Consider the following 26,859-nt stretch of genomic DNA (forward strand, 5'->3'; position numbering starts at 1 on the left):
TTGTAAGAAGCCAGGAAGACTGAAGGCATCAACTGGATGTATCAGAGAGCTGCTGTGCACTGCTTATGTGTATCAGGAGTAAAGAATCCATTCTCTACACAAAAAAGAAAGTTTACAACAAACATGTCCTCTACCTTGACTGAAAGGTATCAATATGAGATGCAAAACATATAACAATGTTGGATTGTTAAAAAAAAAAAAAAGGCCAGTGTTTGAAGAAGAGTGCTACACGTATTTCTTTGCTCTTTCCCTAGTGCGGAGACATTTCTGTCTGTATGAAAATGAAGACAGGAGGTCTAGGCTGGCAGATGAATGCAAACTTAGATGACAAATGACGTCTACTGGATGCATTCGAAAGGCCAAGTCATATTTGATTAAGTAGTATTTGTGATGGCATGCAAAGAAAATGGGTAAAGTGTATTAGATTTATAAAATTTATAATTTTAAATTCTGATATTAATTTAACTTCTTAAAGCTAATGATAAAACGTGCTCTCAGTAAGTTATATGTTGGATCAGAGCTGTGTGAATATGGGTCCTATCAGGCAGATTTGCAGTCCGCTCACCATGAAATAGCTAAGAATAGTGGTCTGAGAGCTAAATGGATGAAGGCACTAAACTTGATTTGCGGGCAGCTCACTGAAATACAGTCAATTCAGAAGAGTGCCATGTCTAACAGGCCTCATTATACAATAGTTAACATATCCCCATTTTCATGGTTCTCTTCTTTCCTACATGTAAACCGAAATGAACTTCTTTATTAACTTCTACTGTTTACTAAAACCCTCAGAGAAAAGTGACGAGAGATGATTTGGTGCATATTTTTAAAGGAAAACAAACACTCATGTTGGATTTTGATTATTTGTGGTGCTAAGAAGAAGGGAACATGGTTGGAGGCCCAGTGAGAGAAACAGTACTTTGGATCAAAGAGCAAAACGATAGAAACTGACTTCAGAGCAACTTCTTGGCAGCAGTATCCTCTTGGGAAGCTGGAGGTCTGTCCTTGAATCAGGTGCTAACGAAACACAGCAAATGCTTGTTCTAAGGCACATTAGTCTTTTAGTGAGGTCAGGAACCCTGTGGGGTAAAGGACAAGTTATCCCAGGTTGCGGGCCTCCTTCCTTTAAGTCCAAGAGAGAAAAATTATGGTGAGAGGCTGTGTCAGGCTGATAAAGAACAGAGTTGATCTCTGCTTCCTTCAGCAATGGAGCCATGCAATGCTCTTTCCCCACTCACCCGAAGGCTGAGGTTGAAAGAGGGATTCAGGCCTGAGATTCTTTTCCTAGAGGTGCCTCAGTGCTACACCGCATAGAAAGGACTCATATACTCCTGCAACCCACCCCACAAGGAAATCAAAGCAGGAATATTACCTGTTTATACAGATCCTCGTTGAACTGAAATGAAAGAGGAAAGGTTATATATTCAGCCATTGAAACCACCTCAGATAATTCGAGAAACATTTCCATCCCACCAAATTCCATTGCCCATTACTCAATGGACGCCTCGCAGGAGCCTGAGTACTTGGGACCTCATGCATCTGGCTGCATTAAGATCCCAGCCTGGGATACCTCTCTCGCTATAGGTTATGTTTGTTCCCCGACTATCTGATTTCAGTGGCCTCTAGAGCTTTCTGACTTTTCTTTTCTGTCTGAACCCCTCATAATGGAGTAAGTGTGAATATGCCAGGGGAAAGTAAGTCCCGCTCACCCTGCAGGCCTTCTCACCTTTCTTCCTCCTCCTGTGCATGAAGATGCCCACTCCACAAATGATGAGCCCCAGCACGAAGCCCCCGGCTCCCGTCAGCGTCTTACTCCGGGCAGAATCAGACTGTGCCTCTGGGAAGGACAGACCCAGGTTTAGTGTCACCTTCACCAGCTGCATGCCTACTCACGTCGTGTGTGAGATTCTGGAGCCTGATGCAGAATATCAGGACGAGGACAGTGCCGGGGGAAAAGCTTGCTTAAGAGGAAATTCAGAAAGAGCCACCCTCATATCTGGAACAGGGGTGTGATCTCAACCAGGTGGCAAATGCTGATTCTGGAAGTTGCCTCTCAAAATGCCTGAGAAGAGGCTACAATGCTGAAGGAAGAGATCCGTTCCTATGTGTGAGGTCACTTCAGGAAGGTGTCTGTCCTTAGATTCTCTGACAAGTGGGGGAACATGAATCCTTAGGACCCCTAGGCCAGGGTCAGGCAAGTCTGCATTGCCCCAGCTTGAAACTACGCTCAGGAGCCAGTATAGAAGAAAGATGGCGCTGGACATGGCCACAGGGTATAGATGCAGAAGACAAGATGAGTGGACCCCAGAGCCAGAGAGTCCCTGCTCTTCAGAGGTGGGCTCTAGAAGGTCATCAGAGACTAACTCACTCCACTCCACGGTGACAGGACTGTCCAGGCTGGGGTGCTCCACTTGGCAGGTGTAGACGTCTCCCTGCTGGGGGGTCATTTCCAGCATCACCAGGATCTGGAAGGTCCAGTCTCCATTACGGATCAGGTTGGTGGACACGACCCCAGCTGTTTCCTCCTGTCCATTCAGGAACCATCGGACTTGAATGCTGCCTGGGTAGAAATCTGTCACATGGCAGACGAGCAGGTTGTGGTGCTGTAAGGGCCCCTTCTTGGAGGGGGCGATGTTCACCCTTGGCTGGACTAGGAGTGGAGAAGAAAAATAATGAAATAGCATTTGATTTTTTCCCTCCCTCCCGCCCTTCCTTCCTTCCTTCCTTCCTTCCTTCCTTCCTTCCTTCCTTCCTTCCTTCCTTTTTTTTGAGGCATAATCTTGCTCTTTCTTTCTTTCATTCTTTCTTTTTGCTGAGATGGAGTCTTGCTCTGTTGCCCAGTCTGGAGTGCAGTGGCGCAATATTGGCTCACTGCAACCTCCAGCTCCTGGGTTCAAGCAATTCTCCTTCCTCAGCCTCCCGAATAGCTGGGATTATAGGTGCCTGCCACCACACCTGGTTAATTTTTGTAATATTAGTAGAGACAAGGTTTCTCCATGTTGGTCAGCCTGGTTCTCTAGGAGCACTTGACCAACTCCTGACCTCAAGGGATCTGCCCGCTCGGCCTCTCAAAGTGCTGGGATTACAGGCCTGAGCCACTGCATCTGGCCAGATCATTATTTCTTAGGCATGTTTACTATGTAATTGATCCTAGATGTTGAAAATAGGAATAATGTGATTAGTGTAGTGGGTAGGGGTAGCACTGAAAAGATAGAAACAGACCTTCAAGTAGAGCATGCATGATCTTGAAAAAAATAATAATTAGTAAGCATATAGGGGAATGGCAGGGAGACAGTCTGCGTGCATTTAGGAGAAATTTTAACCAAAGTAATTTGGGCGAAGAATATTTAACCAACTGTGAAATTACCTATCTTTTCAAAGTTCTATCTTGATACAAAGGATGCAAAATTTACTCAAATAATATCTTGAAATTAAGATATACAGACAATGGAATTATGGTGGCCTGTTAATCTAATAACTTTATTGCATGAAAATTCAAAGAAAATGAAGAGAGCTTGACATGTCTTATTCTGTAAATAACCTATGTATTTTTTTACCTCACCTACAAAAACTCAAAATCTTCGTATTTACAGAATATCCTGAGCCCCCAGATGTTTGAGTAGTAGAAATCCCGTGCTTTCCAAGTTCCTCCTCTGTGCTGTGTCTTCAGGTCCCGTGAAGGTTTCACAGATGACCAGGTGTTGCCTCCCTCTGCATTTCTGGATTTGTGCCCCAGCTTGTTCTGTTGTTCTCGGGTCAATTTCCACACTGCCACCTGCAACTTTTCTTTTGGATCTCTGCCACCACTACCTTTTTCCTCCTCAGAAGGCAGAAAAGGCCAGGCAGGGTGGTCATGCCTATAATCTTAGCACTTTGGGAGGCTGCAGCGTGAGGAGCACTTGAGCCCAGGGTTTCAAGACCAGCCTGGGCAACATAGTGAGAATCCGTCTCTAAAAAGAAAAGTAAATTAACCTGACACGGTGGTACCTGTATCTGTAGTGCTAGCTACATGGGAGGCTGAGGCAGGAGGATCACTTGAGCCCAGGAGGTTGAGGCTGCAGTGAGCCATGGCGGTGCCACAGCACTCCTGCCTGAGAGACAGAGTGAGAACCTGTCTCAAAAACAAACACAAATACAAAACAAAAAACAAACACAGAAAAGGGTCAAGTGCTCCTAGAGAACAGCTCATTCGGGGAAATCCAATAGAGAACAGCTCATTCAGAGGAATCCCCTAGAGAACAGCTCATCAAGAGGAGTGTCTCAAATTAGTGTTCTAGGTCCCTAATCACTCAGTTCTTTCCTTTCTACTTCTGGAGAACACAAATACCCTGACATGGGGCTGGGCCAGGTGAAAGCACCGTCTTGAACTGACCCACAACTCTCACTCCCTGTTGTATTTTTGCCTTGTTTACAGACTGATTCACATTGCCAGCCTCTTCCCTCAATGACAGTTTATTTCAGGGGCACCTGGGTCTCACTACTTCATCACCTCTGTAAACTCAACGTCCACTAGACTATTCAACCCATGTCTAAATCTCAGTTGTGAATTATGTACAATGTCTTCCCCATAGAGCTCCTGGGAGCCATGAAATCAGGGGGAATACTTGACTGTCTGTTTTAAGGTCCCAGAACATTCCATGAGAGGCATCTTGCTCGATATTCTTTGTCAGGAGCAGGTCAGTCTGGAGCACATCAGCAACCTCCAGGGGGTGCTGGAGCTAAGGCTTGATACCCAGTGGCCTCATTTCTGACCCAGTTCAAATACACTTCACCAAGGCAAGGATTCCTGTTTGTTCTAGTTGCCTTCTCTAAAGCCCAGAAAACATTTCTCAATTACTTCTAGTTTTGGGTGGGCATCCACCCTGGAATTGTCACTACTCCTTTCCTCCCCATTCCACCTCTCCCCTGCCTCTGTGTTTTACTTGTTCTAATTCATGCCTTCATGGCAATTTCCCTGACAAATAATAGCAGTTTCCTACCTCATCTCCCTGCCTCTGGTCCCTCCTCTACCCAGCACCCTTAATAGTCTTCTGAAGACACAGCTCCAACCTTGTCTTTTTCATTTTTCAGAAATCTTCAGTGTTCTGACAAGACTTATCTGGCTACATGGGAACCTCTAGGGAGCTGATTATAAACATAGATCCCCAGACCTCCCCACCCAGGAAATCTGAGTCTCGGGACAGTGAGTCTGGGGATCTGTGCATCACAGAAGGTCTCCAGGAGAGTTTTCTGAGAAGTGAGGTTGGGGACCTACAGGTCTAGAGGAGAAACCCACACTCCTTAGGCTGGCATCAGGGCTCTCTGCAATCTGGCAGTTGATTACTGTGAAAGCAAACGCTGCCATGTCGCTGATTTGTGCCTCTACAAAGTCTTAGTAACAGTTTTTGCCAGTTGCATTACTTTTATTTGAACACGTCTCTCAACCATTACCTCAGCAACTTTCCTAAACTCATGTCACTCACCTCATCCCCACCCAATGTGTCCACCTTCTCATTCCTAGCAGGTGCACTTCCTTTCATTTCCCAGGAACAAGGAAATCAAAGATATGATCTCCCCAGCTTCCTCCTCCTCCTCCCTTCATTGTTTCTTCTCTCTAGGAAAAAGCCCCAAGGCTCAGCCCCACGCCCTGATGCTGCTCTCAGTTCCCTCCGGTGGGTGCACCAGGCTCCCCACCCCACAAGTTCACAGGAGGAAGCCAAAGCTCCAAGGCCATCCTGTCTCATCCTTAAGAAATCCTCTGACTGCACACACCTCACCTCTCTCCATCCCTTTACACCCAGACTTTGTGAAGGAAAGGATGAATGAGCTCAGACACTGCCCGGTGCCAGCCATGGGGAGCCCAAGACAAATAAAATCCATCTCAGCCCCGAGGAGGATGTGCCATACTCAGCCTCATCCGACCCCTCCCATTCCAGCTCCCACCTCCGCAGTCAACCTGCTCTCCCCAGGTGTCCCTGGTTTCCAGACCCACTTTCCATCTTCTGTTTTCTGACCTTTCCACGTCACTGGCACCGCTGTCCATTATGCTGCTGAGGTCCCCTCCCCTCAGCTTCCAGGACTCTTCTCTGCAGGCCTCTCCTCACACTGCACTTGGTTATTATTTTGTTTGTTTGTTTGTTTGTTTGTTTTTTGGCTCTTTCACAGGCTTTTCTGTCTTGGCCAAATCACAACTGTCCAGTTCCCGGGATCCAGCCCTTTGCTCTTCCCCCGGGTCCCCTCTCCCTGGGTTGTCTCATGTAGCCCAGTCTCCTCCCTGGCTGCAGACCCTTCTGTTTACCTTCCCTTCAGACCATCCATCTGGCCCCTCAAGCATCTCAAACCCAGCCGTCTCCGCAGGTTTCTTCTCTGCCTGGCCTGCTGTGCCATCTCCACCTCCATCTCCACACCACACCCCTGCAGGCTCTCCTGTGACCTCCTTTCCGCTCATCCCACATGCAGTCAGCTGCCAGGCCTGACGAAGTCCAGGGGGTCTCTCTGCTCCCATCCTCCTCACTCCATGCTCAGCCCAGTCCAGGTCCGAACGCTCCCTCCCCTGACATGCTCCCCCATGAATCCCGAGCCCAAAGTCCGCTTTCCGTCTGGCACCAAGGTCCCTTAGGCCGGCCCGGCTGCTTCTGCGCCCTGGGCACAGGCCCCCGAGGCTGCCCTGGGACCCCCAGCCCAAAGCCCTCACTCACCTCGGCGCTGCAGGGTCACCGCCTCGTTCAGCTCGTAGTTGTGTCTGCACATCCTGTCCACCGCTGCCCGCTTCTCCTCCAGGAGGTCCTTCTGGCTGTTCAAGTTCTCCGCAGCACGCCGTCCCAGCTCCGTCACCGCCCGGAACTCCCCGGCGTCGCTGTCGAAGCGCACGAACTCCTCCCGGTTGTAGATATATCTCTCCAGGTAGCGCTGTGTCCCATTAAACGCGTAGCATTCCTGCCGTCCCTGGAACACGTAATTCTCTGCGGGGAGGGGGCGGACATGAGCAGGGGCGCCACTCTTACCTAATCCCCTTTCTCCCTCTCTCAATTTTAACGATTGTTCCAAAATCTTCCCACTCAGGACTGGATTTTAAAATAGGAGTTTTCCTAGTACCGAGTTCCGTGGTCCTAGGCAGGTCGCTGAGCCTCTCCAGGCCTGTTTTCTCACCACTGCAGTGAGAGGATTTACTGAAAAGAATGAGATTCACTGCTCAGGAGGACTAAGTGATCACCAGGGAGGGGCGAACACTGAGGGGAAGGCAGTCCCTTATTCTGGTGGCTGGAGGAGGGGGGGAGACATTTCACGTGGGGTCGCTGGGAGAAAAAACAGGGGCGGGAGGAGCTGGGGACGTGGAGGGCGGAGCTGCTCCCCCTACTCAACTCCCTGCCTGGCATTTCCATCCTGATATCAGTCCTGGTTCAAATGCCACCTCCTCCAGGAAGCCCTCCCTTCCTTCTTTCTCTTTTCCACAGCTAGACGCTCTCTCTTCTCTACCAGTTTCGGAGAATTCCTCAACCTGTTCCTGTTGTTTTGCATTTAGGAAATGTAGAAATATGTTTCTTAAAACTTTCTTCAACTTTGGTATAAGAAAGACTCTGTAGCCTGAAAGTTAATTTTCAAACATGGCTGCAGAAAGACTTGGTGTCAAAAGATGTGGAAAATATTTTAAACAATGAAAATCACCACAACAACCAGGTACCTGTTGGGGTGGAGTCCTTTGGGTTTAGAGGAATTGATCTAATTTTTTTTGGCAGTTTTTATGGTTTTATTTAAACACAAAACGTGGACGTGAACTTTGTACTCATTTTCTTTGCTGTGCACCCTGGCATTGCAGTTGGTGACTGATGGCCGGCTGGGTGACTCTTTCCACGATGGCTTTGCAGTTCTTGGAGGAAACTTTGTGAGTGATCTCAACACACTAAGATTTGTTGCACATCAGCAGCACTTTCAGCTCCTTGATGTTGTGGACCAGAAACTTCTGGAAGCCACTGGGCAGCATGTGTTTTTTGTTGTTGTTGCTCCCATAAACAATGTTGGGCATCAAGATCTGGCCCTTGAACCTTCTAAGAACCCTGTTGTCAAGACCTCTGGGCTTCTGCCAGTTACACTTAATTTTGACATTTTAGTCTGAGTGGTGCCGCATGAACTTGTTGGTCCTCTTTTTGAGGATTTTGGGCTGCATGAGGAGTCTGAAGGAGGCCATGATGCGGAGGAAGAGATGGCTGCCAGCTGCATAGGCAGCACTGAGGAAGACAGCATTGATGTAATTTGTACATAAATAACTTTGGCAGCCTTTCCCACATGCTGTTCTTCCTAGGGAGCCCAGTGAGCAGTGTCTGGCAGGTGTGTGTCTACACAGAATTATCAGTAACCTGACACATGTTCGTTTCTGTTTGAGTCTCTTCAGGCCTGCTCTGTTCTTGGGCACATTGGGAAATTAAGGTGCTGTGATTGTTCTGCTCATCTGTTTCACGCTCCACAAATTAACTTCTCCAGTTTATTAACATCAACTCTCACAGAAGCTGCACAGCTGATGGCAGAGGACAGTGGAGATGGGGTGGGGCTGTTTGGTCTCCAGTGTCATCGCTAAGGCAAGATCCCAGGCCTTGACTCAGATATCCTGACCTGCCTCTTCTCCTGGTGCCTTGGGCTCCAGCCCCGTAAACTTCCAGGCCCAGCGCCCCGTAGCTCCTTGAGACCAGACTCCTCCTCCTCTGCCATCCACCTGCCCCTACCTGTTCAGTTGCCCCGCTCTGAGTGTGGATTCTCCCATTTTCATTTGTTAGTCTTTGTTTCTCCTTATTCACCAGTAAGAGAACACTTTTCACTCAAGAATAAGAATTTTGAATTTTTTTCTTTGCAATATTTAATTCTTTTTTTATTTACCCAGTCTTAGATAATTTGTTAAGTACATTTAACTTTTGAAATGGAATTTTACCTGCCAAGTAGACATCAGTGATGAGGGGTTTTACGGTATAATTTGAAACCTTCATTTTTGTTTTTGTTTTGTTTTTGTCTATAAGAATCTTGGCCGGGCGCGGTGGCTCAAGCCTGTAATCCCAGCACTTTGGGAGGCCGAGACGGGCGGATCACGAGGTCAGGAGATCGAGATCATCCTGGCTAACACGGTGAAACTCCGTCTCTACTAAAAAAATACAAAAAACTAGCCGGGCGAGGTGGCGGCGCCTGTAGTCCCAGCTACTCGGGAGACTGAGGCAGGAGAATGGCGTAAACCTGGGAGGCGGAGCTTGCAGTGAGCTGAGATCTGGCCACAGCACTCCAGCCTGGGTGACAGAGCGAGACTCCGTCTCAAAAAAAAAAAAAAAAAAAAATCTTTATCCTGTTTGTGGAACCCTTAACAATTGAGTTGCCCAGAGCACAGTTTGAAACCTCTGATCTGGATGAATTCATCTCTCACTCAGAACAGGAGATAGTAAAAACCTCTAACTCCCTATGGGTTGTCTCAGCCAAGCTTTCCTCTCGCAACCTCTTTAAGCCACAGCCTGGCTCTTCAGACCTTTTTTCTTGTGCCCTGTTTGAGGCTGGGGATGTGTGTGGAGTTGGAAGAGCATGCAGGGCATTGTGAAATGGGCCCTGCCCTCTATACCCACTCCCCTATGGCTCCAGCTCTCCCGCCAGCAAGTTTTGATTGAACATTCATTCTACGCAGGGAGCTCCAGTAATGCACCCTGTCACATGGCTCTGCTGCCTCATCTCATTCCCCCTACAAACCTCAACCCAGCCTTTGCCCCTCCTCCCATTCACTGCCCAGCATCACATGCCCCCTTCTGCTCTCTGCTCCCCAACCTCTGGGTTTCCTTGGTGGCTCCCAACACTGTCCCTCATCCCACATGACAGCTCCGCCTATGGAATGGGGGTGCTGCATCCCCTCACCTTCTGCTGGACACAGTTCAGTGTCACCAGGGCTGCTCCAGCCTCCTCTCTCCCCACCCTCATCCCTCTGCATTTCTCAGGGCTGAGCCGTCCTGCTGGTTAGTTCTCAGCACCCCTCTGTGACTACAAGTTCAAGTTCTCCTCCCCTTCCCGGACAATGAATCCAAGGTAATAGATAAGAGGTTTTAGGGTTTGAGGGACTGTATTCAGGAGATTCCAACCTTGCTACCCTGAAAGATGAGGAGGTGACATGATGTCAGTACCTTCTAAGTGTGTCCTAGGAGAGGTGTGGAGGGGTCTAGGAGGAAGGGTGTAAGCAGGAAAGGTGGAAGTCAGTGGAAAACTAAGGTATCTACTTTGAGGTCCTTCCACTCAAAGTGTTGGTGTAAATTTGGACTAGAAATATCCTGAGAGTATCCTGAGAGAAAAACAATGGATCATAGATGCCATAATATCACACTAGCCACAAGCAGGCAGCAGGAAGAAGAGAGTTTTCACTTGGTTACTGCTTCCTTGGCTGTCTGATAACCTGCACTCAATCCCTGTCACGCACCCACACAACCTCATCTCATTCTTCTTACAAGTCTCAACCCCCTCTAGTACTCTCACCAAATTCTGGGGAGGCTGGGAGAAGTACCTTTAATGAGAATGCCTTCAGGGGCTAGAACCTGTCTCCCTCCCATCTTGCCTTCATTGTTCAAGGGGTGTGGGCTTCTGCTCCACCCTGGGGAATGAGAGGCATTCTTCATGAGCACGTAATCCTCAGTGATCCTCAGAGCCTGGACACTCCAGCTTAGGGCTGTCTGCCTGAGTCCCCTCCAGGCTGGACGTGAGCAAGTCCAGGAGCCTGCACTTGCCATCTTCTCTCCCTGTAAACATTGTCCGTCAAGTTTATCCTGCACCTCTTGGCCCACTTTCCCAAAGACAAGCATACTGACCACTGGGCACCTCTCTCTGTTTGCTGTACCCATGTCCTTGGAGAGAGAATAGGCCTGTAGGGTAGCAAGTTAACCTGTAGGGGAAGAACCTCTCTCTCTAACTGGGAAGGGAGGACACTGCCTTAGGGCGGGAGCCCCCACAGTCTGCCTCAGAATTTGATTCCTTAAAGATAAAGTCCCCTAGGAATTGTTCCCTGAGCCAGACCCTCCAGGAATGGCAGCTCTTCTCTTACCTGGAGTGGCCCTGCCCTTGACCACAGATGTGAGCAGCACCATCAGTAACGCCATCAGAGCCACTGTCCCAGGGGCCGCAGAAACCTGCAGAATCATCATGGAGCTGGAAAAGGATGGCAAAATGAAAAGAGCTGCAGTCAGGAAAAGAAGGACTCACTAAAGGGAGCTCCTGTCTGAAATATTAGAGACCATGAACCCAAGTAGTCTTCTGTGACCCGGGGATTGGAGAGAGTCTGAGAAAAGAACCAATGGGCACTGAGCTTTGTATGAGTCATCACTCGCTGGGCAGACGGTTAGTGTGAAAGGTTTGAAAATATAAAGCCTGTGATGGAGTTAAGATGACAGAGGGAGGACAGTGACACTCACTTTAAGCAGTCAAGTAAGTCATGAGGTTGGGGGAGATGATGTGTTTTCTTTGCTCTGACAGTGATCTCAAATATTCTGCTGGCCCATCTACGGGGATTATCATTTCCCCAATTCTGCCACACCTCACACACCCACAGGACATGACCTGTGGTGGAAGAAATGCTATCTCAGTATGTAAAAGGTCATTCAGTGGCATGGTTTAGAGGGATTAGAGTACCCATCCCAGAACTCAAATCAGGCCTGGAGTCTGTCTGTCTTGCCTTTTTCCAAGGGTGTGTTTAAGATTAGCACCCAATCATATTTACTTTCTCCCAGAGGTTTGTGAGTCCTGCAATGTGCAGGAGAGACCAGGTTCTTCCATAGGACTGTCATTAGGGTCAGCAGGGCTCAGTGTGGGAACCTTACACCGGGAGCATGGACACACCACCTACCCTACCATGTAAATATGCAGCTTTAACGACACTGCCTCTTTTGGACTTCAGTTCCTTGACTTCAGTATGAGGATGATATAACCTGCCTTATAACAAAGCTCTTAAGATCGAATGAGATCAATAGGTCTGAAATTGCTTTGGAAAAATAAAGTCCATGGAGACTATAAATTGACCAGTAAATAAGGAAGAAAGTGAAAAAAAAAAAAATCATCAAAGACCCCACCTCCTTCAAAACATCTGATTCTATTTTGTTTACAGTGAATATTTTTACAAACTTTCAAAGAACATTATTTCTTACTTTAGACACGTATAAATGTGATCTTGTTGGACCACCAATTCTAATTTCAAAAAAGAATCAAATTGGCATCATTTCTTTAAATCAGTATTAAAATGTAAACAGAAGGCTAGCACGTAAAATGCAAGAGAAGAAAATAAGTATGTAGTAGAAGGTGTCCAGTAGGATTGTGGGGCCAGGAGAGAATTGTGGAGAAAAACTCAGTTTTTTTTAGTAACTGCCTGGGTGGGACTCTTCTCCTTGTCATTTACCTGCCATAGATAATGAAACAAATACGTAATTCCTGCATGTCTCAGGTAATTTATTTTTACAGTAGACATTAATAATACCACCCTTGGGTTTAATGTGAGGTTTAAATAAGGTAATGCACGCAAAGCACTAATAACAGCATCTCTCATGTACTAATCTGTTAGTAATTATTTATGCAAGGTAAGGCTACCACAAATAAGATAAAATATTAATGTAATATATGTGCTTCATCATTACATTAAATAGTAAATGTTTTGTGATCTTCTCTATGAGTATCAAATAAATAGCTCAAAACTGAAATATTTAAAATGAGTCTAGAAAAGTAATTTTCTTAAATATGGTAAAGAGAATATAAAGTAAAAAATGAACTTTACCTGTAACAGAAAAGCATTAGAGAAACCCTTCTTAAAAACAAGATCAAAATATGGGTGCACATTGTTACCATAGGTAATGCTGTCCTGGGTGTTCTTATATGAAAATGGAATAACATGACTAGTAATTTAAAGATAAAATGTTGTTCTACTGTTTAAATACCAGAAAAGTCAAATACTAAGAAATCTGAATAATAAAAATTATCTAGAAATTTCACTAACAAAGGTAACCAGGAATAGATAAATACTTAAAGATCAACTTCAATCAAGTTAATTAAAACCTCTAAATAGAAATTATAAAACTTAATGCAGAATTGATTAAATAAAAAGGAGATATCTCAGGGAGGTGGACCTGAAAGGAAGATTAATTATATATTTTATTAGATAGAGCATTCATTCTTAATTATCAGCAGAATATTTTTGTAAACTTGACATCGTAACATAAAACATGATTTAAAATATAATGACCGGCCGGGCGCGGTGGCTCAAGCCTGTAATCCCAGCACTTTGGGAGGCCGAGACGGGCGGATCACGAGGTCAGGAGATCGAGACCATCCTGGCTAATACGGTGAAACCCCGTCTCTACTAAAAACTACAAAAAAAAAAAAAACTAGCCGGGCGACGAAGCGGGCGCCTGTAGTCCCAGCTACTCGGGAGGCTGAGACAGGAGAATGGCGTGAACCCGGGAGGCGGAGCTTGCAGTGAGCTGAGAGCCGGCCACTGCACTCCAGCCTGCGCGGCAGAGCAAGACTCCGTCTCAAAAAAAAAAAAAAAAAAAAAAATATATATATGTATATATAATGACCAAAAAACATCAAAGATCATCTAACTGTCTGGGATGGGAGTGGGGGCTGGGAGAAGGAACAAAATGGAAAACATTTGCCATCAGAAGAAGGTGTGACTTATCTTTTTATGTCTCTTTCTCTAACTCTGAAAATGAACTGTGAACTGGAGCTCTCTTGACCATGCTGGTACCTAAAATTCTCCCATCTCTTCCCCAGCACCTTCCAGCATCCTCTTTACCCAGCAACAGAGAATGTCAGCTCTGTTATTCGTCTGATTGGTGAAGTCCAGCCATGCTGACTCCTCTCCACCCATTTTGACCATTTCCAGTGCTAGAAGCCCACAGTTTCAGAGTCTCATCTGCCTCCACCTGGCCTCAGTTCCTCATCACTGTTCCTGTGCTCACAGTCATCAATTATAGACCCCACAACGTGTGCCCTGAAGACAGAATGTTCCAGACCAGAGCTGTGATCTTGAGAACCCTCTCCTTGGCTTTCCTGTTGAGTCTCCGAAGAGCTGGGGCCATCAAGGGTGAGTGCTCAGGAGGACATGAGAGCATCAGGGTGAGTGATGGGGAGGCTCACATCAATTGTTGCTTCAAGAATCAGAGATTTTAGGGGCTCACTGATCTGTCTGGCCCTCATGATAGTCTATGTTCCCTCTGGTCCTCATAATAACAACAGCAATAGCAGCCAGAATTTATGAGATGCCTGCATAGTTTCTTTCCCCATTTACGTCTCACAGGAAACTTCAATGAAGATAATATTCCCTTCATTTAGAAATTATTCCCTTTATTTAGAAATTATTTAGAAAAAAATGAAGCTCAAAAAGATGAATACATTTTCCAAGGTTACACAGCAGATCAACGAGCCAAGTTTGAAGTCCAGACCCAGCTCTGAGGGTCATACACTGCCTTCCCCAGTCTCGCACACAGTGACCTTCTACCAGGGCCCTGCAGGGCCCCACACCCCTCCCATCTCTCTGGGATCCCCACCCTCTGTCTTTTGTGGCTGCTTCACAGGAACTCTGAACTATGGGCTCTGCATTAGGAGAGGAAGTGCTAAGAGTGTTCCTGTATCCTCCCTCTCTCTCCTAGGACCCTATGGCTCTTCCTGGGTCTTTGTGGGTGGTCACAAGCTTTCCTCTCTCAAGACAGCAGTGTTGCATGGTCTTGACAGCCTTGTGATTCGGGTCCTGAGAGATCCAGGACTGCAAGGGAGCCCTAGACTTTGGAGAGCTGCAAGGACTGAGACAGAGATGGACCGTCGTGAATGCTCTTTATTCCTATAGCTGACATCAGGGAGAATGACATCAAGCCTGTGCATGACGCTGTATCCCGAAATCTAGTGATGGGGGAGGTTAGAATCCATAACATACAAGATGCACACTGGCCTCAGACAGTTTTATTTAAGATGTGTAGAATAAACAAGAAGTGAGGCTGGGGAGAATCAGAAATATCTATTGCCCTGTTCATGGTCACCTGGGTTATTTCTAATGTTATGTTATAATAAACACTACAATGGGCATCTCTTCATAGATTTGAATACTTTTTAGGATTCTTTGTAAAAATTCCTAATAGCTCAGTTGTCTCCTCAGGGTTTCCCTGCCCAGTGGTTCCTTGTCTCTTCATATATATATATATATATATATATATAGCTATATATATATATATATTTTTTTTTTTTTTGAGACGGAGTCTTGCTCTGTTGCTCAGGCTGGAATGCAGTGGCACAATTTTGGCTCACTGCAAGTTCTGCCTCCTGGGTTCACGCCATTCTCCTGCCTCAGCCTCCTGAGTAGCTGGAACTACAGGCGCCTGCTACCACGCCTGGCTAATTTTTTTATATTTTTAGTACAGACGGGGTTTCACTGTGGTCTCGATCTTCTGACCTCGTGATCCGCCCGCCTCGGCCTCCCAAAGTGCTGGGATTACAGGCATGAGCCACTGCGCCTGGCTGTCTCTTAACATTTAAACATATCCTTTACCTTAAAAGCGTAAATGCAAGCTAACTGATAAAAAACAACTGTGACTTCAGTCTGCATCCTACCCTAGAGACACTTTCTTTGTGTCCTCCCACTTGGCGCTAAGCTTCTGACTTTTGTCTCCAGTACATCCCTAAGGATCCTCTCATCATGGCCATCAGGAACCTCTGCAGAAAGTCAAATCCAGTGGGTTCTTCTCAGTGCCTCTGACTTGAGTTACTAATAACATTTGCACTGTAATCCATTTCTTTCTGATGAACCACCCTGTCCTTATTTTTCTCCTGTTTCCCTGGATCCCCCTTATCATCCTTTAAATCACCTCTTAATTATCACATTCTCTCATTAAACTCTGAGATCTCTGCAATTCTGACTTTTGGCACTCTTCCTGGAAAATCTCATCTAACCTGCACCTGCCTCTAATGACTCTCAATTCTTTGGCCTAAACTCCTCTCCTGAGACCACCCATCATCCACAAATGTCTATGTATTATTTCTCCTTAGATGACTTCCAGATCGTCTACTGCAATAGCCCCACAGTGAACTCAGGATCTTCTCCTGGTCAGGCTGCCTTCCCCGTGAGAAGTGGCTTTTGCCCTGTTTTCTGAATGCCTACATTGAAGCTATCTGTTCCCCAGGAAACCTTCCCTGATGTGCTGTTTGATCACATGTTGTGCATACCCACGTATCTGCACTTATCCTTCTGAACCTGCTGTTGTCTTGTCACTTGTGTTTCCATCTGTGAATTGTACGCGTCTGCAGAACAGGACCGATGTATTATTTTTATTTGAATATTTAGCATCTAACAGTGTTTGACATGTAGTAGTCTTTTAATACTTATTTTTGTCTGAATGGAAATGATATTTTGAAGTAAAATAATCTGTTCCATATCTGGCTGATCTTTAGACTACAGAACTTGCGAAAGTGTTTTTTAAAAAGCATTTATAAAAGTACAAGGAACATTCATGTATTAAGAAGATGAGTTCCCAGTAATTGCTAGAGGACTTTGTCTTTTATTTTACCCTCTTTTCCTGATGGGTCCTTTGAGTCCTTTAAACTAAGAAGGAAGCTAAGTTTCCTTGTGAAACACCTATAGGATTTATTTTGTTTAGTTGGAAATACCACTCTTTGCTTGGCCACTTACTGTGATAGGGAGTCATTCTCAGTGAAAAATAAGACACAGACCCTATCCTCCAGACACAGTTACAGTGACAGAAAGTCATTCTCCCTGTCATTCTCCCTGTCACTGTAAGTGGCCAAGCACAGACTGGGTCCCCACATGTCAGGGCTGCAAACTCACAGGGAAATCTGTGAGTTGGGAAGTGAAAGTGGATGAGCCCCATAGTTCCTTCTCATTCTCATGTATTTATCATTCTAAACCCAGACTTTCACATACACATTCATTGTTTTCTTTTATGATAATAGCTGCTTTTTTCCTCTTATCTCTGCTACTTCTTGTAAACTAATAAAGACTAAAAAACAAAATAAATTAAAACCTACAGGTGTTCCAAACTCAGCAATAATTTCTAGTTGGCCTCTAAAACAAAAATCAAAATATAAATGTAAGAAGAGTTTAGAATGCTTAGTACCTGGGTGGTGAAATAATCTGTACACTAAACCCCCGAGTCATGAGTTTACCTGTATAGCAAACCTGCACATGTGCCCCTGAACATAAATGTTGAAATATTTTAAAAAAGGAAACAAAAGTTTGGAACAAATGCTAAAATAACTGTACTGTATTTTTGAATTTATATGCCCCAAATGAAAAATATTATCAACAAAGCTACACATTATACAGTTTCATGTTCATAAACTAAGACAGAAACTTTAAAACTGTCAAGAGCACTAAAATTTGAAGGATATTTCTTCTTCCTCTCAATTTTGTATTTTTTTCTCCCTTTTCTGTAATAAGAAAAGAAAATGCCCACTCCCCACCCCATGACTCTAAAATCAATTTTACATCTGTGTCCTAGAAGAATTAAGATCTTAAGGGGAGAAAAAATCTCTCTGCTAGTTCCACCAGTAGCTGTATGACCTTGGCAAGTTATTAATATATAACCTCTCTGCATTTCCTTACCTGTAAAATAGTATGCTATGTATTTGCTTCATAGGGTTATTGTGACAATTCAATGAGGAAATATGTAAAGTACTTAGAAGGATGTCTGGTGCAAGTAAGTGCTCAGCAAATGTTCGCTGTCATTGTTACAATTACTATTGTGTAGGGTCAGGATGCCCAGACTTTCAAAGACCAGGAAGCAGCTTGACTTATCAGTGATAAACTTCATTTTGTTCTTCACTCCCTTTTTTTATAACTGCTCATCTGCTCTGTATGATTTCCTTGATGCTGTTGCTCCTTCTTCTTCCCCTATATGTCCTTCCTTTGACCTCTTACCTTCTTCCTTTTTATATTCATAAGTCTTTATTCATTCTCGAGCTTTCACCACTTGCATATTCAAATTGACATTTTGTCATGTTTTTCTCTACTTTCTTTATGCAGCGGACCATGTGTCCACTTATGCCGCGTTTGTACAGACACATAGACCAACAGGGGAGTATATGTATGAGTTTGATGAAGATGAAATGTTCTTTGTGGATCTGGACAAGAAGGAGACCGTCTGGCATCTGGAGGAGTTTGGCCGAGCCTTTTCCTATGAGGCTCAGGGCGGGCTGGCTAACATTGCTATATTGAACCACAACTTGAATGTCACGATCCAGCATTCCAACCACACTCAGGCCACCAATGGTATTGCCTATCTTTGCCTCTTACTCTGTAGCCCAACTGGAAGGGATGAGAGGGCCTCTCTGCCACCCTCAGACTAGGAAGCCTAAGTGCCCCCTGTTGTGTGATCTTCATCCCCTAGTGGCCATGGGCTGATCCCACTAAAGCAGGGGCTTGCATCCTCTCTTTTCCGGAGAGAGAAAGGTGAGCAGAGTGAGGCTGGTCAGTGGTGTGATTCGGGAACCCAGAACTGCCATAAAATCTAAGGCTGAGGTAGATGATCCTCCCAGAGGTGGAGCCTCTGTGATTCATCCCAGAACAGGGTCCTCACCTGCTCCTGTCTCCTCCCAGATCCCCCTGAGGTGACCGTGTTTCCCAAGGAGCCTGTGGAGCTGGGCCAACCCAACACCCTCATCTGCCACATTGACAAGTTCTTCCCTCCAGTGCTCAATGTCACGTGGCTGTGCAACGGGCAGCCAGTCACTGAGGGTGTCACTGAGAGCCTCTTCCTGCCCAGAACAGACTACAGCTTCCACAAGTTCCATTACCTGACCTTTGTGCCCTCAGCCGAGGACTACTATGACTGCAGGGTGGAACACTGGGGCTTGGATCAGCCGCTCCTCAAGCACTGGGGTATGCAACTGCTTCTCTCCATAATCTCCTGGCATCCTCTATTCCAAAGACCTGGTGTCCTCTGCACCAGATTTCCCCACTGACCAGGTCTCAGTCCTCTCCTTGTCCTAACATCCAATTAACCGGTCCACAACCTTCAATTCCCACAACCATCCCAGGCCAGAACAACCCTCACTGCACCTCCTGACCCTATCTCTTCATTCTTCCCCCAGAGGCCCAAGAGCCAATCCAGATGCCTGAGACAACGGAGACTGTGCTCTGTGCCCTGGGCCTGGTGCTAGGCCTAGTGGGCATCATCGTGGGCACCGTCCTCATCATAAAGTCTCTGCGTTCTGGCCATGACCCCCGGGCCCAGGGGCCCCTGTGAAATACTGTAAAGGTGGGAATGTAAACAGGAGGCCCTAGGAATTGTAGAATGTAAGGAAGGGAGGAAAAATTCAATCCAATAAGTGTTCATTGATCTTCTAATGGGTTAAAAGCATTCAGCCACATAACAACAACAACACTGATAACTAACTGAGTAGTTAATATGCTCAGGCGCTATTCTAAGCATTTACATTTATTAATTCACTTTATTCTCACAAAGAATCTCTGAAGTAGGTACTATTATTTTCACCATTTCATATGAGAGATACTTACATCTTTTTACATACACAGAGACCTTAAGCACCTTGATCAAGTTCCCACAGCTATGAAGTAGTAGGGCTAGCTTCCAGTCCAGAAAGTGGATCCGAGACTGTTTATCCACTGTCCTATACACCCTATTTTGTGAAGGAAATGACCAAGTTCAAATTCTCCAAGAGTCCATTGTCTAATAATGGAGCCAGATCTATATTTCTATACATAATTACAACACAGTGTGGTGGGTGCCTGTAACTATTTACTGTCTCTACTTGGACTCATTCCATGGCAATGCTCATACCAATAATGCCCCTCCTGAGACCTTATGGGTTTCTATTTATCATAACACTCACCATGTTTTATATTTGTATATGTTTTGGGAATTCTCTTAGCATTAGACAGTGAACTTCCCTGCAGATGACCACATCTAATTCATTATTATTATTGTTATTAATGCTGGACCTCAGGTACAAAAGGTTAAGAACTTCTCAGTTCATTATACTGTCATCATTGGTGCCTCCGAGCTCTCTCTCTTGATTTATTTGGTCCCTTTTATCTCCAGTCCTTATTCCCATATCTAACCTCTGACCCTTACCTCATAGGTAAACATTTTAATGAATTTGATGTTTCCTTTTATTTGCATAGATCCTCTATAATATGTAGTAATGTCCAGTGTACATGTATTTTTTAATTAACCAAAATGGCATTAAATTATAGATCTAATTTTGTACATCCAGTTTGCTAATTTTGTACATCCAGTTTGTTTTTTCCACATCTCCCATAATATTTTACTCTATATGTCCATGCATTAGTCCATTTTGCATTGCTGTAAAGAAATATATGAAGTTACCTAATTTATGAAGAAAAGAACTTTAATTGGCTTACAGATCCACAGGCTCTACATGAAACATGGCACCAGCATCTGCTTCTGTTAGGGGATTCTGGGGGGGTTCTGGAAGCTTTTACTCATGGTGGAAGGCAAGGGGAGCCGGTGCATCACATGGTCATAGAGGGAGAAAGAGAGAGAGAAAGAGGTGCCAGGCTCTTTTTAACAACCAGGTTTCATGTGCACTAATAGAGTGAGAACTCACTCATTACCCTGGAGAGGGCACCAAACCATTCATGAGGGAGTCTCCTCCATGATTCAGGCCCCATCTGCAACACTGGGGATCAATTTTCAACATGAGACTTGGAAGGGACAAATATCCAAATCATATTAATCCACATATCTATATTGCTCCTGGGATCCCTGGTTCTCTACTATTGCAAGCAATGCTTGTATCTCACATGAAACTACATATGCTCGTGGGCCTGACCTGCATCCCTGGAATGTATGTATCCTAGAAAGGGGTTGCAGGGTTACTGGAGATGCAGCTCCTTAATTTGACTAAATACTGCTCATCTTATTATCAGAATGGCTGTACTCATCTGTACTTCCTTAGTCAATACCTGAAATGTCCTGCAACTCCTAAATGCACTTCAATACTGGACATTATTCAGTTTTCTAACTTTTGCCAATTTCATGTGCATAAAGAAATATGTTGTTTTATTTTGCATTTCTTTAATTACTAATAATTGGGGCTATAATTAGGACTGATTAGGCACTTGGGAGTTCCTTTTCTATAAATTGCCTGTTCACATTCATTGCCCATTTTTGTACTATGTGCTTCTATCATTTTCTTGTTGATTTGCAGGTGATTCTTATATAGTCCTGCTAGTAGTCCCTTGTCAGTTTTAGGCATTGCAAGTGTTTTCCCCTAATCTGACTTCTGGCAACTTTCTCCTTGGTTTCCTTTATTGAAGAGAAATCCTTAATATTTTGTAATGAAGTCCATCAACTGTATCTTTGTTTGTGTGTCTTTTTTAAAAGAAGTCTTCCGTATACTGAGATATCAAAGATATTTTTAAAACATCTCCTACAGTTTTAAATTTCACATGTACTACTTTAATTCATCTGGGATTCATCTTTGTGTTTGATGGGGATCATGTTTTATTTTTCTCTATATAATGGGCAAATGTGTTCTCACAACTACTAAATAGTTCACCTTTTCCCCATAAGTTTGTGGTGTCTCCTTTGCTATACTGAAAGCTCCCATTACAGATAGGCCTGTGTCTGAGTTCCATCTTGTTCCACTGTTCTGTTTGTCTCTTCTTGTGCCAGTGTCCTAATGTTTTGATTACTATGACATTGTAGTGTTGTTAGTATCCAGTAGGACAAATTTTTCTTTATTTTTCTTTGTTCACACACATTTATAATTATATATATAATGATTTGTAACAGAATGAAGTGAATGTAGAATGTTAGATGTTAAGAGGAAGAATGGAAAGGAGGGCTGGGACTAGGGTCATGTAAGGGATGCACTTGACTTAGGTGCAAAATTTGGGGGATACCAAAAGAACTCAGTAATACATCATACTTTAATGAAATATCTTGAAAGAGCAAAATTAATGCAAAGATACATGATTAACAAAGTATCAAAAGAGGAATATTTAACGAAAATGGAGAAGAAGCAGAGAGGCAGAAGAATTAGGAGAATATGTTGTCACATAAGCCAAGGAATTAAAGAATTCCAGGAATGAGGAAGTGCTGCTGTCAGATGTTCAACAGAGGTCATTTTAGAAAATTGACCTTGGTTTTGAAATCCTTTCAAAGATCAGTTTACATAATATGAGTAAGTATCCTTCCTTCATTGCCGTCATTTATATGGTTTGGATATTTGTCCCTTCCAATTCTTATTCCAGGGTTAAGCTTCTTCTCTGCCCTCAGTAATGTGACCTTTCCCCTTGTCGGGATATTTTGGAGACATGAAGCATGTGGGATGCCCTCAAAGTCAGCTGGGGTTTGAGGGTGAAATTCAATGACTTTAGTGAACTCCTTGGCTCCTATGTGCTGTTCACCTGGAGGACCAGGGCATGTGCAGGGATGACCACCTTCTCCCTGGGACCTGAACAGGGCAGAGAAATGGGAAGCTTGGGTGCAAAGGGAGTGGGGAAGATGGCTCTGGGCTTACAGTACTGAACCCAGGAACGACAGTAACTGTGTGTGTTGCTGCAGGTGACAAAATATCTGAACAGAAGAGGACTTAGGAGAGATCTGAACTCCAGCTGCCCTACAAACTCCATCTCAGCTTTTCTTCTCACTTCATATGAAAACTACTCCAGTGGCTGACTGAATTGCTGACCCTTCAAGCTCTGTCCTTATCCATTACTTTAAAGCAGTCATTCCTTAGTAAAGTTTCCAACAAATACAAGTTAATGAATAAATGTTGACACTTTGGTAGCACTGATATGGAGATAATCCCTTCATTAAGTCTTTTATCCTCTGGTCTCCTTTGAAGAACCCTTCCACTTTCACCTTCCCGAGAATACCCTAAGACCAATAAACACTTCCGTATTTCAGAGCTGAGAGACTCTGAGTCATTCTTACTGGAAGTCTAGGATCAGGTCACATGTGAACACTACTTCTTGAAGGTATGGTTTCAACCTCTGTTGCAGATGTAGTTACTAAAGGCTCTGATCCCACCTGAATGGAAAAGTCTGAGGATAGTGATTCAGCCCCTGGGTTCTTCCCTAACTACAGGATAGGGTGGAGTAGAGAAAGGATATTGGGGGGAAATTTTACTTGGATAAAGATTTTCTTGGATGTAGTTTGAAGACTGCAGTGTTTGAAGTCTCTGAGGGAAGAGATTAAGTCTGTCTGGATCAAGATTTCAGGCAGATTAGGATTTCATTCACAGCCCCTGAACTCCCTTCCCAAGGCTGGATTGTAATTACAGCAATATCTCATGGAGGATTTTTCTACATGATAAACTAAGAGCCAAGAAATAAAATTTTAAAAATGCCCTCATTCATTGCAGTTTTTACCAACTATAGTCACTCCATGTGGTAGAACTTAAATCATTATTACCAGAGCTTTCAAAGATTTGAGAACAGTGGTGATTATGAAGAAAAATATCTTATTTGAGCAACGATTTTGTTTCTTTATGAGTGTTCATTAGATATTAAGATGAAAAAAGCATGAGATGGTAAAATGCAGATAAATATAACAACATGTTTTCTAGTATTTTTTTTTTATTTTAAGTTAAAAAAGGAATTGTTTAAAATGAAAATTATTTGGGGATTTATAACATACCTAGCAGTAAAATATGATGACCATGGCACAAAGAATAGAAGGGAGAAATGGAAGTATAATGTTGTAAGTTTCTTATACATGTGAAGTGGGTATGTTATTATTTGAAGGTAGAATGTATTAAGATGAATATTCAAAACTCCTGACAACTACTGAAAAAAAAGAGGTATAGCTAAGAGGCCAACGGAGAAGATAAAATAGAACACTAAGCATAATTAATTCAAAATAAAGAAGTAAAAAAGGGAAAATCTGAGAAGACAAAGAGAAAACAATCTGTAAGATGGTAGAGTTTAAAACAACCATACTAATAATTGAATTAAATGCACATGGCCTAACCACTCTAATGAAAAGGCAAAGATTGTCAGAATGCACAGAAAAATGTACAGGCCAACGTTATGCTCTCTACATAATGCCCTCTTTAAATATGAAGGCAAAGACAGGTAAAAAGTAAAAGAATGGGAAAATACGCATTTATCATGGAATACTATGCAGCCATAAAAAATGAGTTCATGTTGTTTGCGGGGACGTGGATGAAGCTGGAAGCTATCATTCACAGCAAACTAACACAGGAACAGAAAACCAAACACCACACATTCTCACTCATAAGTGGGAGCTGAACAATGAGAACACATGGACACAGGGAGTGGAACACCACACACCAGGGCCTGTCGGGGAATGGGGAGTAAGGGGAGGGAGAGCATTAGGATATGTACCAAATGTATGCATGGCTTAAAACCTAGATGATGGGTTGATAGGTGCAGCAAACTACATGGCACATGTATACTTATGTAACAAACCTGCACATTCTGTACATGTATCCCAGAACTTAAAGTAAAAAAAAAAAAAAAAAGGAAAATAATGCCAACCATGGAAATGTTGGTGGCTGTATTAATATCAGAAATATAGAACTCAGAATAAGAAATATTATCAAGGAGAAAGAAGGATAGTTCATAATGATAAAAGGATCATTTTATTACCAACATATAACAATCCTAAATGTGTATGTTTTAGAAAATATGTCTTAAATCATGTTATGCCAAAATGATAAAATAAATCAGAAATATACAAATTCACAATCATATTTTAGTATTCTAGCCCTCAGTAATCAGTAACATATTTAGGAAAAAACTCAATGAGGACGTGGAAGATGTGAATAACATTATCAATGAACCAATGTGATCTAATCAAGATCTATAGAATACTCCACCCAATAGTGGCAGAATACACATTATTTTCAAATGCTCAAGAATATTCCACAAGACAGACTATACACTGGGTCATAAACACATATAAATAAATGTCTAAACAAATAAATAAATGTCTCTGTTGAAATCATACAGAATACATTCTTGGACCACAATGGCATTAAATTAGAAACCAATAACAGAAAAATACCTTGAAAGTCCCAAACACCTAGAAATTAAAAAGCATAGTGCTAAACAGCACCTGGATTTAAAAAGAGTCAGAAGGAAAATTAGAAAATACTTTGAACTGAATGAACATGAAAGCACACTATATCAAAATTAGTATGATACAATAAGTAGAGAATAATTTATAACTTTATATAATTGGAAAGGAGGGAAACTCTAAAATCAACCATCTATGTTCCCATCTTAAGAAGCTAGAAAAAACGGTCAAATTAATCCCAAGATTAATAAGATCAGAAATAAATGCAATAAAATGGACAAACAATAAAGAAAATAAACAAAGTCAATTACTAGTTTTCAAAAAGGCTCAATACATTCATGAATCTCTAGCTAATGGATCAATAAAAAGAGGTAAGACTCAAATCCCCAATATCAGGAATAGAAGTGGGTATATCACAACAAATCATACAGACATTAAAAGTATAATGACAGAATACTATGAAAATGCCAATAAACAAAAATGACAATAAATTTGACAATTTTACATTGTTAAATTAAATTAAATGTGATGTAAAGCTTTCTTCATATCTTGAATTCCTACATAGCAAACTAACCTAACTTAACATAACTGCATTATGCAAACAACCTACAGCCTAACTTAAGAGTGTTGTAATAAACAGCTGAGTCTCAGCCAATCACAGGCTGCCAAGTGATCATACTATGTCCCCCATAAGGCACATACCTCATCACACCATGCCCATATAAGGCAAACACTGAGCTGTAACAAATCGACTGGTTTTGAGCATCACTTCCTGTTTTTTTCTATAAACACTGCCTTCACATGTTGCTGGATAGAGCTCTCTGAATCTTTCTGGGTTCTGAGTGCTGCCCAATTCATGAATTGTTCTTTGCTAAATAAACTCTGTTAAATTCAACTTGTCTACAATTTTATTTTAAAACATGAAATAGAAACATTTCTTGAATGATTCAAATTACCAAAACTAAATCAAGAAGAAATCTCAATCAATGGAAGAAATTAAGTTTGTTAATTTTAAAAATCCTTCTCACAGAGAAGGCCAAATGGTTTCCAGGTCAGATGACTTCATTGATTAATTCTATTATACATTTAAGAAAGAAACAATATCAACTCAATACAAACTCTTTCAATAAAAGAGCAGAAGAAAACACATCCCAATAATTTACAAGTCCAATATACTAACACCAAACAATGACATGAAAGGAAAAGGAAACTAAAGACATGCATCCCTCACAAACATAGCCACAAAAATGTTTAACAAAATATTATAAAATTGAATTCAATAATATATTAAAACGGATGACATAACATGATCATGAAAGTTTATGCCAGGAATGGAAGGCATGCTTAACATGCAAAAAAATCAATGTGATTCCACATTTTGACAGAATACAAAAGAAAAATTATATAATTATATAAATGGATGCAGAAAAAGGCATTTGCTCATCCATGATAAAAAGTCCTAGAAAACTAGGAATAAAAGGGAATTACTTCACCTGATAAGGTGTGTCGATGAAAATCAACAACTGAAATTTTCAATTTTGGCGGGGGGTGGGCATTTTACTTCCTCCATAACACTATTAAATTATCTAATGTGAGAGTGGAATTCAGTGAAGAAATGTTCCCTATTGCAAAAACACAAAATGCTGGATATTCTGTGAATGGTCTCTATGCACTCTGTATAAATGAAACTATTAACTATATAATACATTTATTGAAAAAAGATGACCTTCTTTTTTTTCCCCAATGGCTGTTGAATTTATTTGCTTGATCAATAATGGTCCTGGAAAAAATTAACCAATGCTGAGACATTTGTAATGAAATACTAATTTTAAAATTCCATGACAACTTGATA

At 42.9% G+C, this 26,859-nt stretch overlaps 2 protein-coding genes and 1 pseudogene across 3 annotated transcripts; 1 reads left to right on the forward strand and 2 right to left on the reverse strand.

Annotated features, from left to right (window-relative positions):
* Nucleotides 1–814: 814 nt before the first annotated feature.
* Nucleotides 815–11,234, reverse strand: LOC108540291 (HLA class II histocompatibility antigen, DP beta 1 chain). The gene is made up of 6 exons (XM_017889277.1): nt 11,024–11,234; nt 6,675–6,938; nt 2,366–2,647; nt 1,724–1,834; nt 1,370–1,393; nt 815–1,076 (listed from the first exon to the last, which is right to left on the reverse strand). The coding sequence occupies exons 1-5, from the start codon at nt 11,121–11,123 to the stop codon at nt 1,374–1,376; spliced, it is 777 nt and encodes a 258-aa protein (XP_017744766.1). The 5' UTR covers nt 11,124–11,234; the 3' UTR covers nt 815–1,076; nt 1,370–1,373.
* LOC108540293 (60S ribosomal protein L32 pseudogene) lies at nt 6,948–8,662 on the reverse strand (annotated as a pseudogene).
* A 153-nt stretch (nt 11,235–11,387) lies between the features above and the next one.
* Nucleotides 11,388–22,873, forward strand: LOC108540294 (HLA class II histocompatibility antigen, DP alpha 1 chain). 2 transcript variants are annotated; one of them, XR_001888635.1, is made up of 6 exons: nt 11,388–11,403; nt 13,850–14,050; nt 17,996–18,241; nt 18,569–18,850; nt 19,063–19,267; nt 22,527–22,872. XR_001888635.1 is itself a non-coding variant. In XM_017889278.1 (6 exons), coding segments are annotated over exons 1-5 (885 nt in total). In that variant the 5' UTR covers nt 11,388–11,402; the 3' UTR covers nt 19,218–19,229; nt 22,527–22,873. The 2 variants fall into 2 exon arrangements, 1 of the variants encoding a protein (XP_017744767.1); XM_017889278.1 differs by having other exon boundaries at nt 19,063–19,229; nt 22,527–22,873.
* Nucleotides 22,874–26,859: the final 3,986 nt, after the last annotated feature.

The sequence above is a fragment of the Rhinopithecus bieti genome, unplaced genomic scaffold (genome assembly GCF_001698545.2).
Source record: "Rhinopithecus bieti isolate Rb0 unplaced genomic scaffold, ASM169854v2 scaffold_19200, whole genome shotgun sequence".
Classification (NCBI taxonomy): Eukaryota; Metazoa; Chordata; class Mammalia; order Primates; family Cercopithecidae; genus Rhinopithecus; species Rhinopithecus bieti.